At 38.4% G+C, this 17679-nt stretch overlaps 1 protein-coding gene across 6 annotated transcripts in view; it reads left to right on the forward strand.

Moving 5' to 3' along the window:
- Positions 1 to 17679, forward strand: part of MYBPC1 (myosin binding protein C1) — a 79168-nt gene that overhangs the window by 38737 nt on the left and 22752 nt on the right. For 4 of the 6 annotated variants that reach the window (XM_040596726.1, XM_040596722.1, XM_040596725.1 and 1 more), the window contains 12 exons: positions 319 to 375; positions 3893 to 4059; positions 6302 to 6434; positions 8087 to 8211; positions 9277 to 9382; positions 9686 to 9852; positions 11502 to 11664; positions 12923 to 13029; positions 14114 to 14247; positions 15352 to 15508; positions 16140 to 16244; positions 16887 to 17075. In XM_040596726.1, the coding sequence (XP_040452660.1) occupies positions 319 to 375; positions 3893 to 4059; positions 6302 to 6434; positions 8087 to 8211; positions 9277 to 9382; positions 9686 to 9852; positions 11502 to 11664; positions 12923 to 13029; positions 14114 to 14247; positions 15352 to 15508; positions 16140 to 16244; positions 16887 to 17075 (1610 nt within the window). The remainder of the gene's footprint in view (positions 1 to 318; positions 376 to 3892; positions 4060 to 6301; positions 6435 to 8086; positions 8212 to 9276; positions 9383 to 9685; positions 9853 to 11501; positions 11665 to 12922; positions 13030 to 14113; positions 14248 to 15351; positions 15509 to 16139; positions 16245 to 16886; positions 17076 to 17679) is intronic. The other 2 variants (XM_040596723.1, XM_040596727.1) reach the window with 1 other exon arrangement.

Here is a 17679-nt window from a genome sequence, read left to right on the forward strand (position 1 = left end):
ACAAAGCTCGTGTTGACTAGCCTACATTTATTTGTGTTGCCGAAACCTAACACAAATCTTGGCAAATTTATGTATGCAGTTACAAAAATTTGTCACCAAAGTATAATAACAAGCAATACAAACCTTTGTGTTATTTTTCACAAGTGCCTAAGGAAACATAATTTGTGTGAAAAAGGATACAAGTTTGTGTTGATTTTATACCATTATTTGTGTGTCTGGACAGTGTTGAGTGTATGAGACATGTGGAGCGTTTGCAATGCGTGTTGTCTAAGTCTTCCTGTATTAAACAAAGATTTGATCTTTTTCTATTAATAACAGCGGTGATGGACAAGACGATGCAGGAGAACTTGACTTTAGTGGTCTCCTGAAACGTAGGTGAGAACCAAGTGATGCAGTGAGCAGGTGTGGATTGCAAACCTTTAGGTTCACACACAGAAAGAGTCAGGTGTAGCATTAATAACTTCTTAAGAATTTTCTGACATTTTATTTTTTTCAGTTTCTCTAACTATTATTCTATTCTCATAGTATAATATGCAAACGTTCAGTCAATTGTACCTTTAAGTGTGCAGAACAGAAACCTCAGATTTAAGTCCATTGGGAAAAAAGTGAGCCACAACATAAAGAGCCCAATAACATTTAGTTTACTTGCTATTTCTTTTGTGTTTGCATGGAGGGTGGAGGGGGACAATTTCCTACACAGGGATGAGCAGTTCAGAAAATTGAGTCTGGTGCAAGGGTTAAATTTACCTCTTTGGTTACATTTTAATTTGATTTTATAAGCATCTTGATATGAAAATCTTATGTCATGCTTTCAAACTGTAGACATTGGTATTAATTCTTTGTAGCTTTCTGTTTCAATATGTGCTCACATATTCAGTGGTGTTTTATTCTACTTAAATTCTGTCATTGAGGAAAACTTGAGCATGTTTCTCTGGTTTCCCTTGAAAATCTGGTGATATAATAGTTACGCCTCTAGCTATTTCAGACCTTAAACCCAGTTTAGCTTTTAATAGGTTAAGACAAGATAGTTAATTGGTAATTTAAGAAAAAAAAATATCACAGAAATTCTATATGCCATGGAAATTAATAGCAACTGACCACAGAGAATTTGAAAAGGAACTATATCCTTTATCTCATCTACTGCTTACTCTGTAAAAGGAAAACCCAATCTGCAGTATTAATTACATAAAATGTTCACAATGGGCTCATAGGCTTTGATGGTGAGGACAGTGTTTAAGCAACTAAAGCAAACAAGAAAGGCTGAAGGTAAAAGTAGGCAGTGAAAGCAATACCTGAACCCATTCAAATCCACCAGGTCTTTGGTTTTTTAATCTTCTCATCCCTAATTAGGATCTTCAGTTTGACTTTTTATCATACTAACACAACTTACTGTGACAAATCTCATGAATGCCTGTCGGGTGTTTTATTAGCAATGTGAGAGTTGCATGTAAGAGGTCTTGGGTTTTTTTGTGGAAAGAGAAATGTGATTGAAAAGTCATCACTTCACTAACAAGTAATTCATATGTTTTGTAAGATAAATACTGTATAGCCATATAAACATAGTATACCTATGGTGTGGTTAATGGGCAAAGCAAACTGTTCACTTTTAAACACCATTATTTGATATTGGTCAAATTGGTTCATCACCTCCTTGCTTCAGACAGTGAAATGCAACCTCATGCTTCTGCACTTAATTGAATAAGATTGCTAATTAAGCTCCAGTGTGGATATTAACATCCATTTTTCTGAAGACAAATACGTGCTTTCCTTTCAATTTTTTCAAGAGGTAATGTTGCAGGTGCATTCCTTCTCTTTTATGTGGTTATATTTCCAAGGAAAGAACTAGAACTTTTCACCTGTGGTGCATAATATTTGAAACATGTTTTTTTTAAAAAAACCTAAATGCGTAGAATCTGTGTACTGCCTATTTTCTAATTTTGTGCTGGTCTTGCAGGAAGACAAACTGGTTTTTATGTCAGTAAGCCACTCTATGACCGGTTGTGCTTCGTAAATGCAATGGATCAACAACAGCACAAAATTTCAAAAGGCACAAGATCTCAAAAACACTCAAACATTTAGGTCTTTTTTTAAAAAAGTACATCTTTCAACAAAATGCACATTTTCGGGGAAAAGATCTGAAAGCAGTTTTGTGGAGAGGTCAGTCTGCTTTGGAAATAGCAAGTGGTGTTTGCCCACTACCCACAGCAGAATTGTGGTCCCAGAATTAAGTTGATTTGTTCTAAGTTGTCAGAATTTTTTCTCCAGTTACAGAAGAGGAAAAAAAGAGTCTGGAATTAAATATTTCAAGCTGGTTGAAAATCAGGATACTCTAACTGATCCTTATTCTCAATTACTGCCTGATTTAAAGGGATACATTATCTCAATTGCCATGGAGTGTGCCTCTCCTTACCATGGACAGGCATTGCATGGCAAGTGGCCAGCCCCCGGAGAGGAGAATGCCACCCCATGGGGTGTGTCAGCTTTGACATATGTTTGCAAGCTGAGCTCGACTTGCTGCCCTGCAGAAGGAATCTCAGTGCAACACCAGTGCTCACTGCACAGTCACCCTCCAGAAGCATGAACACAGATAAAAGTAAAAGGAATGAAACATAAAATTACATACTCGAGATTGCCTAACAATAATTCTAAGATAACAATGTAAGTATGTCCAAGAATCTTCAGTGAGCTTTTTTCCTTTTTAAATTAACACTGGCGTATTATGAAAATCAATAAACCTCATGGATTAAACAACAAAGTGATTTTCCACAGTTCCTCATCCAAACATGCAGAGGTTCTCAGAGACCCTCAGTGCTATTTCTGTATATGTTAAAGAAAATTCTCTGTCAGACTTAATAGACTTCAGCTCTAATAGAGTCTCACTGCAAAGCTCAGTCTTTTTTATTTCTCAAGTGTTTATTTTCTTGCTCTGCTCTGAAAAGTACTGTTTTTGTTAGACCAACTAGATCAAATCAGAATGATCCTGGTCTGATCTTAACTAATTTACATGAAAAAAAATCTCCTCCAATTCCTAGGTTGTTCTAGCAGTTCACTTTTTTGAGCTAAGCTGTCAATCTCAAAAATTATCATGTTTTTTAGGATGCTTCCATTGTTCTCCCATTTAATGGCTGCCATTGTGAAAATAATTATACTTCTCTTTATTGGCTGTCTTAGTCTGGAGTTGCAGACAGTAAACACGGTATTGAAACTTCTGTATAAAGGTGATGCCTCACACAGGCCTTGGAAAACACTTCCTGCTCTTAAGATTGAGATAAACACGTGAGCCAACAGATCCATCTTGCAAGTCCAAGCTGGTGTGGAAATCTCCAGTTTCTATCCATATGCCAACTTTAACTCTGAGAAGTACTGGTGCAACTGTCTATAAACAGACCCAGATTCCCTTGGATTCCAATGTCCTTTCATTGGTCACCCCTAGTAGTAGTTACAGGGACTCAAGATTTGAAAGAGTTTTTCTGTTATGAAATGTATGGATTAGATTTAGATCTCACTGGTGCCATCATAAATTGTAACTGATTCCACTCATTGCAACAGATAAAACTGATTTAAGTGGGATTAGCCCATATGCTATTATAGTACTACATTTTCTAACTGTATTTTTTTAATAATGAAGCAATATAAAATTCCCATAACTGATTGATCAGAAAAGGCCAACTTAAAACTTATATCCAAATTCTGCCTTGAAGAAGTGTAAAGTAAGGTGTGAATGTCATTCTGAGCTATTCCTCTTATACTGAGTCAAATAAAGAAATGATGGTGGCCTTCAAATTTTGATCTAAACATCTCTAACCTTACCATAGATTCAGCTTCACCTTCTTTTATGGTATGATACAGCTTCACTAACTATTCTCCCATCATTTTATTTCACTGCTGTTAGGGAGGTCAAACAGCAAGAAGAAGAACCTGAGGTAGATGTGTGGGAGCTCCTGAAGAACGCGAATCCCAGTGAATATGAGAAGATTGCTTTTCAGTATGGTATCACTGACCTGAGAGGCATGTTAAAGCGTCTGAAGCGCATGCGCAGGGAAGTGAAGAAGAGTGCAGGTATGGATAAGGCAGAATATTCTTATGCTCAGTAGTCAAACATAAGCATCCACCTTAAAAACCCAAACTTGCTTCATTTCCATTTAAGGGGACTTGCACGCTATAATGCAAGCCTTATTACTGCAAGGAGTTAATCAGAAGTAGGCTTTGGTCCACTGTGGTTAGCATAAACACTCTATCCCATTCAGTGCTTCCAAAAGCATCCCTCCCATTTGGCCAAACAATAGTTCCAACTGGAACAATATCTCCCATTTGTGTGGAAAAAATGTTCCCTGGTCGTATGTTACCTGATCAAACAGTACGGAAATTAAACCTTATGTTATCATTAATATCTTCTGCTCTAAAATAAGAGTCACTCCAAACACATTGTTTGCTCTTCATCATTTCATTTTGCTCTTAATCTGACATTCCTCTGAAATCCCAGCTGCACTAAAACCCCTTCACCCTGTGCTGGGTGAGGACATTCAGGCCTGTCTTTCCCCATCTACTCTACTAAATAGTATGAGTGGTATAATACATAAGTATAGAGAAGCATTTTTATATATATGTGCATGTATATAAAATGTATATACATGTGACATAATACATACACATACACACATGTATAAATGCAACACAGTATCCATTTGCTTGTTCCTGGAGAACATTTCAGAACTGGAAGCAATACATGCATCTGCTGTTCCACTGGTTTCCTGGAGGAGTCCCTTTTGTTTAGGTAAAATCCTCCACAAATCCAGCTGTAATCCATCTACCTGATATACCATCTCTCCTCATCTATTACCTCACATCATAACACGTGTTATGTTACTACACATTAATTTTTATTTATATTTTTCATTTGCTGGTATATCTGATTCTGGCTACAGCTGAGGGAGGGAGAAATGGAGTTGATGGGCTTTGGCTGAGCCGCTGGGGCAGTTTCTGTAGCCAGTGGTGCTCTCTAAAGTGGTGAAAGCTTAGGGGGGAAACTCCTCGCCTTCCCCCAGGAGGCTAGGGCAGGGCTGGAAGCTGGGGCAGGAATTCCGCAACTGGCAGGAAGAGCTGCTCCCTACCCAGGTGCATCATGTGGAAGTGCCTGGATGTTTTACTGGGAAGGGGGCATCTCTCAGGACCTGGGATCAGTTTGTCTGGTCCCTCTTCCCAGATCCCTGTTGAGTATGATGGAGCTGACAGCCATATCAGGATTTTTCAGTGGACAGTGTTTTCCCTACAGTAGGGGCTTTAGATATTGGGGAAAATGTCTACAGTAGTGACAGGATGACAGCAGGGTGTTCTTCCTCTCACACCACCTTCCTTATAACTTAGAAACTTTTACAATGCAACAAGATACGTAGAAAAGGCTTTTCACATTTAATAACTCCTGTTGTGTTGATATATTCAGTCTCTTGCAGTCAGACATATGCATAATGTAAATCTTAGTAGAAATTGGTTGCTAAGTTGTGGACAATTTGTTTGAGACAGTGTTTATGTATTTGAGGTACAGATACCTGGTACCCTGGCTTTAACTTTTGTGATTGGCAATATCTAAGCGTTGATGTTAAAGTGTTTTGATTTGTTTGAGTTGCACCTGGCTTTACCTTGCCAAGAACACCTTGGTCTACATTTGCACATCTTAAACAACCTTTTTGTAAAGCCCCATTAGGATTCACAGACTGACAACCTTTGCCACTTTCAACTATTTTTGCAAATGTTTCACAGCTGTGACCCTTTATCCCAAGTGGAATGGCAGTGTACTCTTCATAACCTACAGAAAGAATCAGGAAAGCTAGTTTGGCTTTTAGGCAAACCAATGTTTATTCTGATAGTGGGATGCTCAACAGGAATTTCAGCTTAAAATTCCCTGTTAACTTGGTAGGGGTGCTAATAGAGAAGTCCTTTATAACAGATTCATTGCAAATTATTCCATGTCACCAGCTGTATACCATTTTACTGTGACACAGCGCTTCTCAGCAAGCTGTCAAAGCTACACCTACCCAGTCCTATTCAGAATACAGTTATACTGCAAAGTGATTAAGAGATATTAGCTTGAACTTGGTCAGGATAATCAGATCTTCATAGCTTTGCACTTACTCTGATTTTTCTAGAAAATAAACTGATTCATGTGGACTAGCCTAAGAGCATAGAGTGATGCGTAACATTGTGTGCATGTATTCTGACAGCATTGATGTAAGCAACGTCATTTCAGCATTCATATTCTTGTTTTCTGACCTTCTTTTATAATAACACTTGGCTTCCACAACAGCTTTTGCCAAAGGTCTTGATCCTGCATATCAGGTGGACAAAGGAGGTAAAGTAAGGTTCATGGTGGAGCTAGCAGATCCAACAGTGGAACTCAAGTGGTATAAAAATGGCCAAGAAATACGACCAAGTGCAAAGTAAGTGGTTTTTTTGTATGTAAGAAATAAAATGGGTAGACATGTACTTCCTTGACAAGTGTGTTGCATAGATCTCTCTCTTTGCTTAGGTTGCACCAATTTTATTTCTGAATTTCATTATACATGAGAAATATGCAAACAATGCTATATTTCTCATGACCCAGAAAAGTCCATTGTATGCTAAATATTAATCCAGATTGGTTCTTTGCCTCTAGAGAAAAGAATTAAAGATCCTCAACAAAACATGGGGCCATTTCCTAGTCAGTAGTTTTTAAAGAATCAGGAAGCACTGTGAGTAAATAAACCACTTGCCTGAAGGAAGTCAGAATCTTTCTACTGTAACTGTGTAACTGTGTAACGAGAAATATTTAACATCACCTACTTACCATTTGGCTCAGAAAGCATCTGAGGAAGGGGGAGGGAGGTTTGTCTCACCTTCCACTACCCAGTTAACGATCACACTGAAGTCAACAACCTGCATTAGCCCAAAGTGACTTCAGTCATGAGCAACAGGTCTAGTGTACCCAAGCTACTTCGTCATCTGTATCATCTGCATACAATTTTACTCTCTGACTTTATCTAGAAGTGGCTTTTCAGGTGCAGACACTTGAGTACAAGTAGAGCAATGGCTGGAAATTGAGCCCAGTTCCTAGGATGGGCACAACCAGCTCTTACAACCCTGTGCAGAAAATGCCATTCCACGGTCAGACACATCTAGGAATTAGGATGTGCATTCAGTAATGCACAACAATGCAATGTTCATCAAATGTTTCTCAGCAGCACAAAACCTTAGCAACTTTTCCTCTGGCCCTGTAAAAAAAAAAAAAAAAAAAAAAAAAAAAAAATTAGCAAAAGGCCTTTTACAGAGGAGGGGCAGATTTCCTTCATTCTGTGGCTGCAAAAGTCAGTGAAGGATTTTGATTAATATTCATAGTTGACAAAAAATGTATAACAAATAGGGTACCTCTTCTTTAGCCCCTATACCTGCCATGAGCAGCTCAGGACTGTTTCACAGGCAGCTTTATGGATATCTTTCCTGTTAGAAGGACCTGGACTGAATGCTCCAGTGCATTTCTTCCAGGCTGCTGAAGCAGCTGTCAGATGCTAATGAGCTTTGGTCATTACAAACCTGGAGCAGATCTAAACTGGTGACATAAAGGTGAAAGGCTCCATATCCCATTACCAAAACCCCATATCCCATTACTGATCTCTTGTGCCATCTGGCCTACCAATAATATTAACTTCTTAACTTTGGCTATTATTATACTTCACAAAAATGTTGAGTGTTGGAATGAGGATGGTGTCCTATTACTGGTTATTTTCATCTTCACTCATCTCGAGTTTCAGACTTATTTGCCATCCTTCAGAGCCTGCTCTTTTTTTTTTTTAATTTATTTTTTCATGTCACACAAGACTGGGATTTTGGAACAAGCCAGAAGATGCTCATTGTCACTTCTACACCATAGCTCTTTTTGCTAAAAAGTCTATGACAGTTCTGTTGAACCTTAGAAATTGCTTCCCAGGACATTTTTCCAGGTCTATGTAAAAACCAGGATTTTTGCCTCTAATAAACCCTAAAGCGCGTTCTACATAAAACAAAAGGGGTCCAGCAGTTTTGCTAATGTATCTCTGCTGCATTCCTGTTCAAACAGATACATTTTTGAGCACAAAGGTAACCAGAGAATTTTATTCATCAATAATTGTTCGATGACAGACGATGCTCGCTATTACGTAACAGCTGGTGATGAGAAATGCTCCACAGAACTGTTTGTGAGAGGTAACTATGTCAGCTTGCTCCTATTTCACCTGCTGTAAATTGGTGTGGCTTCTTTGGCTGCAACAGAATTATTAGCATGGAGGATCTGGTTCTGTATATTTTTGTATTTGTATTAGCAGCTCTTAGGGATCACTCTTTCTGTGATCCCTGCCCATTCCCCACCCCCACCCCCACCCCCTTCTGTATTTAGTAATTTAGTGAAAACCTTGGAATGGGGATATGGTGGATTTCATACTGTGCATTGGGATCTGGTGGGGCTGTGGTCGCCTTCATAGTTTTAAAGCCATTTTGGAGGCTCATTTGTCACAGCATTGGCATTCCCTAACACCACACTTCGGTACCTGATGACCCTGATACTTTTGGTCCAACTGATCTCTTTCAATTACCCTCAGATCAGGCTTTCTAGCAGTTTGTTGTCATTCCATCTGCAGGGATTTAAGGGAAGACTCATCAAAAGCTATGAATGGGTGGGCATTTCTTCACCCTTTTGCTCCCATGGTGTTGATAGTCTTACTGATAATACGGCATTACTCACACATGCACAGCACCACTTACAGTGAGAGACACAAATCATTAAATATTTCAGAAAGCTTTTTGAAATAATGGAGCCCATCACCCCTATAAATATCATAGGATAACTGTTGTAAAGTCTCTTGCTGTTAAATGAACTGGATTAAACCAATAAGGGCACTGCGTTATGTCATCAGGTCATATTATTGTGTATAGTGGGCTCTAGGACCTAATGGAAACACAGCTTTATGAGAGGGATCTGTGGGAGGCAAGAGGGCGGCGTCAGCTTCTCGTGTCAGCCTGCCTGGACAAACTGTCAATAAAATAGGGGACAAGGCAGGTATTAATCTAAACAGATGTTATTTTATTATTTAGCACATTTCCTACTAGTATCTTAATGAGCATTCGCTTTTTTTGATTTAAGGCAGAAAAAGCTGCACTGAGACTGATATTAGAATTTTAAAGTAATATCGTCTTCTACAGCATGCTTTTGAAAACCTCTTTCACTTAGTTTTCTCTCTTAGATTGTAAATCTTTGATTTTCTCTTTCCAAAGATCCTCCAATTTTGGTGACCAAAGGCCTGGAGGATACTAGTACCTATGTGGGTGAACGAGTAGAACTGAGCTGTGAAGTGTCCGAGGATGATGCAAATGTGAAATGGTACGCCACATTTTGAACAGATACTCTTTCCCTTGAGAATAAAACCCAGAATACTTTAATTGTAGGTAATTGTAGGAAACTTTATATACCATTAAACCTGAAAATTGTTAAGAAACTCTCAAGAAAACATTATTCAAAAATGTAGCAATAGCAAAAGCATCCTTACACATTCATGGATGAGTTTGTTTAACCTTTTCTTGTGCCTTAAGTCTTATAAAGTTTTCTCTGGAAGTTTCAGTCTATGGGAGTCTTATTTGCATAGGACTTCTATTGAAATAATAATCACTCTTTGTTTTCCATTAGGTTTAAGAATGGTGTAGAACTTACCAATGAACCTAAATCTCGTTACCGAATCAAGGTTGAGGGTAAAAAACACACTTTGATCATAGAGGAAGCCGCAAAAAATGACAGTGCAACATACTCAGTAATGACAACTGGAGGCCAATCTGAAGCTAAGCTTTCAGTTGATTGTAAGTATGATCCATCTTGCTCTTCAATTTGTATGTCACAGTTTGGTAGCTTACAGAAGTAAACAATTTGCTTGCCTTTTCCTGAGGGTTCAAAGGGAGGCTTAACTTCCATATCAATTTCTTTGCCACAAATCTCCAGAACAGTGACTTTCCTTTAAATGCTGTTTGCAGTAATAGGAAATTAACTAGTCCTGCTGGAAAACTATCACTTCATTAAGATGGAAAACTAAGCTATCCATCCAAAGATATAATAGGTTAAAAAAGTGAAAGTTTTGAGAGAATTATCTGCTTTTCTTTAATCCTTTCATGTTTTCACAGGAAAGCCAAACCATGGCTTTTAAGCCAAATCATAAAAAAAGTATGCTGGAAAAAATAAGCACTTCTGTAACCATTAGTTACAGCATCAGGGTCACTCGACCTGAACTCATAGGCACAAACACATGACTATGTAGCTCCCTCAGTATTGTTTATGCAATATTTCTTTAAAATGCCTGTGGTTGTTAGCAAAATATATGTGCCCGTCCTCTGAAGTTATAATACATTACGTATTATACGTATAATGTACATATAAATGTACACTATTTTTTAATACTTGTACTGTTCTTGAGTATTTTTTACAAATTTTTATCCTAAGCTTAACTGATTCATGCTGTTCTATTATCAATCTGGAAATTATCCTCCATGGGTATTGATCTCCATCATCTTTCCTTTCATGCAACTTCTTCTGAGGATTTTCCATCTAGCTTTCTATAAAACACTGCCTTTCCCATCACCCCTCATGTCATATTGTAGTCAGGGATATTTACTGCATACAGATCATACTGTGCATTCAGCCTGGACTCTGGTCTACAGCATCTAATCTTCTAGAAAGTGAAATTGAACTGGGGTGCCAGTTCTCAGACCCAAGTTTTACAAAAGCTAGTAGTATCTGTGGCTATTCATAGGGTGAGTTAAGGCAGTTCAGTAAACATGAGAACAAGCAGTGTATGAAGTTAAGCTTACTGGCCAGTTAACCTTTGCTACCAGCCTGACAAAACAGATTAAGAACTACAGCCCCCACTTGTGATTAAATACTTTGATGAGTCTCCAGATTACCTCAGATCAGCTGGGAGAACTATGAGTATGATAGATTGCTGTTAGATCGCAGGAGCGGTGGGTCGCAATTCCTTCTAGTGTATTGATCTGGGGACACACATCCTCCACTTCTTGAAAGTTTCTTACTGGACTCTGGGGGATAGAAGCAGCCTACCTCCAGCCCCTAAACACAAGAGAGGGGACAGCATTCAAATTATGCTTCTAGGCTTAGTTCTTCTACTGGCAATATCCATGGAGTTTCCCCACACAGGATATGGGTATTTTGGATCCCCCTTTCTAAGGCATCACACTACATGAAAAGAGGTTATTTTATGTAGCTTACATGTACATATTACTTGTATTTCGACTTCAGAGCTTTATTATTGGAGGCTTTTTGCTGATTTGAAGACTGCTGTGATGGCTAGTAGCAGCTCCATGACAGAATCATGAGCTACTGGTTGGTATCACAGAATCACAGAATGGTCAGAGTTGGAAGGGACCTCTGAAGATCACCTAGTTCAGCCTCCTGCTAAAGCAGGTATTAGCATTAATAACTTTGTTTCTGTTTTCCTAAGTGAGACCACTGAAGATCCAACTTGCACTAGAAGACCAGACTGTGAGGCTTGGACAGGAAATCCATCTGAAGTGTGAGATATCTGAGAACGTCGAAGGGAAATGGTACAAAAATGGGCAACTGGTTGAAGCTAGTGACCGTGTAAAGCTTTATCACAAAGGAAGGTAAGCCTGTTGCGTATTGACTTGACTTTTGGTGAAACTACACTGTAGACTTGTGCCAATATGTGGGTTACTTCACTGCAAATTATCTGATAATCAAGCCTAACCTTTGTCCCTCAAATATATTTATTTTTATCGTCACAAAAGCCATGTCTTCTTGGCCGTTTTCATCTTGTGTCTTTTGGCTGTGGAGTACAAAATTCAAATCCTTGATCTATCTAAGTTCAAGCTACGCATTTTCTTGACATTGCTATTGCTGTTAGTATGTGATATTAAGTAGCAAAGTAAAATCATTGTTAGACATTTTAAAAAATATATAGCTTTTAAATGTCTGTTTTTCTGATAGCTTCTGTTGTGTCAACTTAGACCATGCATGGTCTACTTTCCCATGCAAAGTATGTGGAGATATCAGGTCCCTTCGCACTTATAACCGGTCCTTTTTCATGGAAAGTTTGTCAGTTAAATAAAACAACCAACAACAGGTCCTGCCTTAAACTACACTTCAGCTTAGTAGGCCATTCGTACAGCTGGGAACTGCATTTGTGAAGATGATCCTAAACAGGCTATGAAATGTCTACATTGACTCCATAACACTCACTAAGTTGCAGTAATGGACAAGCGCCAGCTGTGCAGTGAGCCTTTGGACTGACATAAGGTGAAGGAGCTCCCCACAACCCATGTAAGCCCATAGGGTGAGGTGAAGGGTAGCAGAAAGGGCACAGAAGTGAGTCCTACGTTGAACAAAACTTAGCCACTGCAGGTCATAGGAGAGCAAAAATATCATCATACTGGAAGACACAGTTAGGAAGTAAAAGCAGTGTGTGCTTTGCTCACTCATTTCTTTATTTTGGCACACAAATAGTAGATTGGATCCTGTCACAAAAATGGTCTAATAAAGTCAGGATATTCCTATAATGGGATCACCTAAAGATTTCTCCTTGAACAATCAAAGTACAATCTAATGCCAGTGACACAGAATCCCTGCATCAAAAAGATTATATTCCTGTATTTTTCTATTTCTGTATTCAAACAAAAAGATATTAGAATTGGTTACATTATTTGGTGGTTGTCTCAACAGCATTTTGTGTAAACCACACAGTATTTAACCAGGTAAAATACCACTAAGCAGCCAGCAAAGGACTTTTAGTCAGTAATTTTACACACTTGCACAGACTTGAATTTTCACAGTTTTTTCCTTATAGCTTCAACCAACCTGTCTTCAAAAATAATTTACATTGATTTCTTTTACAATTTTTTACAGAATCCACAGATTTGTTATAGCGAGTGCTGCTGTTGATGATGAGGCTGAATACATGTTTGTACCAGATGCCTATAATATTAACATTCCATGCAAAGTACATGTTGTGGGTAAGTATATGGCACAATGACTTATATATAGCATCCCTTTCTTTGACCTGTGGAAATTAAAAGCAGTGTGAAATATCCTTGATTACAATTAGTTCGTTTCCTCTGAGCAGGCATCTACCAGAGAAAACTTTGCTTTGGCAAAGTGCAAGCGACCTAGTCAGAGTGCTTTGCCTGTGCTCAGGATCTGCTCATAGCTTATACGTAGTTCACAAGCTCCTGGGGAAGGCTTTTGATGTTTAATATCTAAACCTAAATCACTACTATGAGTTTTGTAAAAGTTTAGTAGAATAGGTGCACACTTACCTATTCCTTAAATATGTTAAATGATATATAGCAAGCAAAATGTTTGTGGCCAGCTTTTATTCATCAGCCAAACAGAAGGCTTGTTAACGATCCCAGTCTTTCAAACAAGAATAAAACAAGGCATTGACCTTCCCACCACAATACATCACTGGCTTTTAACTGCAACCAGCAACTGGGAAGTCAAAAGGAAAGCAATATAAATGACCAAAGTTTTACAAAATACGTTCTGTAATTGAAGCTGAAAGAAATGAAATATCTGTGTTAGAACAAGTATTGGCAAGGTTTAGGGAGAATGAAGACGGAAGTGGTACTAGAGGGGTATGCCCACTGACACAACTTCCAATACATTAAAAAAAGGTTGTATGAGGATAGGGTACAATAAAAGTGGCCATTTCATTTTCAGAAAAAGGATTTGAGTTAAGAAAACTTTTACACTGTAAGAACAGTGATGTCTGAAGCAAGGTAAAAAGTGTTATAGAAAGCCTGCAAAGGAAATTCACAAGAGCCACTTAGAGGAAATCTCTCTCAGAATTTACCTGAATATATATAATTCTGCCTCAGCAAGACAGATTTATTTTTTTATGATCTTACTATTTCAAAATCTGTGCGGTGCCACAATTTTTCATCAGACAACTATTTCCTTAAAAAGAAATCCTCTTAACAAATTTTCTTATGAACAAAATATCAGTTGACTAAAAATACCAGGAAAATACAAAACATAGACCATGTTTCTCTACATTGGCAGCTACATAGCACATTTGAACAAACTCTCCTTTTTCAGATCCTCCTAAACTCCACCTGGATGGTCTTGGGGAAGGTAACATTGTGACAGTAGTGGCAGGAAGCAAACTACGACTTGAGATCCCCATCACTGGCGAGCCAACTCCAAAAGTCATGTGGAGTAAAGGGGACAAGGTACATTGTCATTATACACATCTCTTCAGCTTAACCATGGGCCTTTTCCTTCAAAAAATAACCTCTAGCCTTGTGAAGACATTGATTTTAATGCAGAAAATAAGGAGGAGATGCACTTGATCCAAAAAACTCTCCTTGCTCAAGAAGAAAGGGTAAAATGGATAAATATTATTTAGTACCTTTTCAGTCTTTTTGAGGAAAAGCTGAAACTAACAACGGAAAAAATGTGGTTTGCTATAAATAAATTATAAAGGAGAGGGATGTATGAGATGCAGAAGAAAACTAGTGAAAATACCAAATGGCTACTTCTTCTGTACATAGTGCCCAGAATGGCTGCCAGGTTTGTTTGGGAAAACAAAAGATAAATCCTGATAGAGTGTCAAGCCCTGAATGAAATGACAGGCTGGGCAACTGGCATCCTGCATCTGGTGTCTTAAAACAAAACTGCACAGATTAATCCCTGACTGTGTAATGCCAAAAAGCCACTTTTCACATCTAAATTTTTGTTGTATGCGGAAGCTGGAACATGTTATTATTACTGGATTTGTCAGAACTATCTAGGCAAACCTCTTGACTACTATTTTTCAAATATTAATTGTAGTATCATCACTGTGGACTTGTCAAATAGGGAATTATTCTAGGGGAGCTCTTACTCCAAAATATGTGCCAGCATTTGAAATCTGTGAGGAAAAACTACTGAGCACTACGATCACTCTGATGTTTAAACTAAATTAATTACATTTCAGTCTGACTTCTGGGAGAAACCACTACTCTTTTTCCATCAAATTAATGACAGCAGTGTTGACAAAAGCATGTTCTTGCTCACAGGACAACTAAGGCTAGTGCCTCTTCCTTTGAGATGCAAAGGCTGATCTGAGTACTAAACAGTTACTGCAATTTAAAGTTATTAATTTGTCCCTCAATTATTTTGTCATTTTTGTGATCATTAGGTGACTGAAATTCTGAGCTTTGTGTGTTTTTTCTTATAGTTGCTTTAGTATTTTTCTGAAGTATCCTTTACTGCATTTAGATTTTGATTTTTGAGAATTTTGATTCTGAAATCCAGAAAATATGACTTTTCCCTCTGCTTGCTTTGCTTTCTAGTGGCTCACAGACAGTGGAAGAATACGGGCAGAAACATACTCAGACAGCAGCTGTCTGGTCATAGATACAGCTGAGAGGGAGGATTCAGGTCCTTTCAGAATAACGTTAAAGAATGAGGCTGGAGAGGACACAGCTTTAATCAACATTAAAGTGGTTGGTAAGTCATGTGGAACAGTGTACCTGAGCCATGTCTTTTATCACAGGACTTCTCAATAACTGCTCCTTGAAGAACCCTACTTTTCTGCACTGCAACAAGAGACAAATTCTTTCTGTATCTGCAGGGTCTTTTCTGTAGGTGCTGTCCTCCCTAGCTACCAAACTGTTGTGGAGTCTCAGAAAAATTCCATTTCCCTGTTTGTCCCCGTTTTCAGATGTAGAATTGAGGTGCAAGGATACTAAGGCCCAGCGTCCCCAAAGGACACAGGAGCTTAGCATGGGATTCAAGTGGGAGCTAATTATCACCCCGCTGCCATCTCATGCTGCAGGGGCCAAATGTGTGCAGCTGCCTCAGGCTGCCCTTAACACTCTGTTCTCCATGCGCCTTGTGGTCCTGGGCTCTCTCTTATCACACACCCTCAAGTGCCTCTCAGGCGTCCTGACTGTGCTGAAGAGCTTATGCCTTCCTAACCACCTGCCAGGATCCACAAAGACCACCTTCCTCTCTCCCTCCTCATTAGGAACTCCTGTTGCACGTCAAATTGTTTCTTATTTGACTTTTTTTATTTCAACCTATGCAAAAAGAAGAAACATATTTTTTTTTTAAATAATATTTACTTTGTGTACAACAGATGTCCCTGATCCTCCTCAGGCACCAAATGTGACTGAGGTGGGTGAAGACTGGTGTGTTATGACCTGGGAACCTCCAGCAAATGATGGTGGATCACCCATCTTAGGTACGTCCTTTTTTTATTTATTTTTATAATTTTTTTTGTGTTGATGCTCTAATATAGACAAAAGAAACAAACTCCAAATAATTAACGCAATAGGGTCTGAGTGTAGCTCAGGCCCTGGAGAGCTGAACCTTGAAGTATCCAGTTGCAAGAATGTTCTAACCAGTCCTCAACTTTATGAGATACCTATTTTTCTAATGCTTTGAGATTTGTCATTTTGTATGTTGCCACATTATGAACGCCCCTACTTGAAAGGCAACCTCTTGTAACACCAAACTTTGAACAGTTAGCCCGTTTGAATGTTACCAAGAATTTCAGAAACAATTTACTGAGTAAATCAGAATATCTTCCAATACTGAACAAAGAGGAAAGTCAGAGGGGCCCTTTTCACTCTGAACTAAACACAGTGGTTTTGTAAGTGAAGTCTGAAAAAAGTTCGTAGGTGGCTGTGAAAGCCGAACAGGTGACTACCAGACAGCTTGCAATTGGAAAAACTTAACAATAGCCCCTAAACCACTCTGAGGCTAGAAGGGGATATTGATGTGTTTCCAGAAAAAAAAGGCCCTTGAGCAGTCAAAAACTAGACCCCTCACTATTGAGCTTTTTGCTACCACTTAGTATAATAATGTTTTGTTTGGTCAATAGGATATTTCATTGAAAGGAAAAAGAAACAAAGCTCCAGGTGGATGAGGTTGAATTTTGAACTGTGTAAAGAAACAACTTTTGAGCCAAAGAAGATGATTGAAGGTGTTGCTTATGAGGTCCGTGTATTTGCTGTTAATGCAATAGGCATTTCCAAACCAAGTATGCCTTCTAAGTCCTTTGTTCCTTTAGGTAAGTAATCAAGGGCATAAAGATAGGTATGCATTTAGAAAATTATCATTAATACATTATTACAGTCATCTAATTGTGTAACTGTAGTTCCCATTGCACTTGTGTTGCTCAGGACCTGTCTTTATTATATGTCTATGTCTGAAGGACTTATCATCTTTTATAAACATGAAACAAGGATGTATAGACAGAAAAATGGTGCACTACAATAAAAGTGACACACTGTAGTTGAGCCTGATATGGTCAATACTATGGTCAACGTGTTTTAAGGACAAGACTTAACAGTTTGATGTTTGTGTGTATCATAGGTACCTCCTGAGTCAATAGAGTCAAACTATTGCCAGTCAAACCAGCAATTTAGAAAACTGATAAAGATAGTAGATTATAGTCTTTGTTGTTTTGTGTGTCTTTCTGCTGCTATAAATTCAGTCAGACACTGGCTTTTGGCCAAAAATGCTCAGGAAAAGTGACCAGAAGTGTAAAGATCACTATTTGCAGGTTGCACTGTATGAAAATGAGACAACCTTTCATGTTTCACTACTTGTACTTTGCTGTTAATAGTAGCTTGCCATTTAAAAATGTACAAGTATTCACCAATAATCCATAC

Source organism: Falco naumanni, chromosome 5 (assembly GCF_017639655.2).
Source record: "Falco naumanni isolate bFalNau1 chromosome 5, bFalNau1.pat, whole genome shotgun sequence".
In the NCBI taxonomy this organism is placed as follows: Eukaryota; Metazoa; Chordata; class Aves; order Falconiformes; family Falconidae; genus Falco; species Falco naumanni.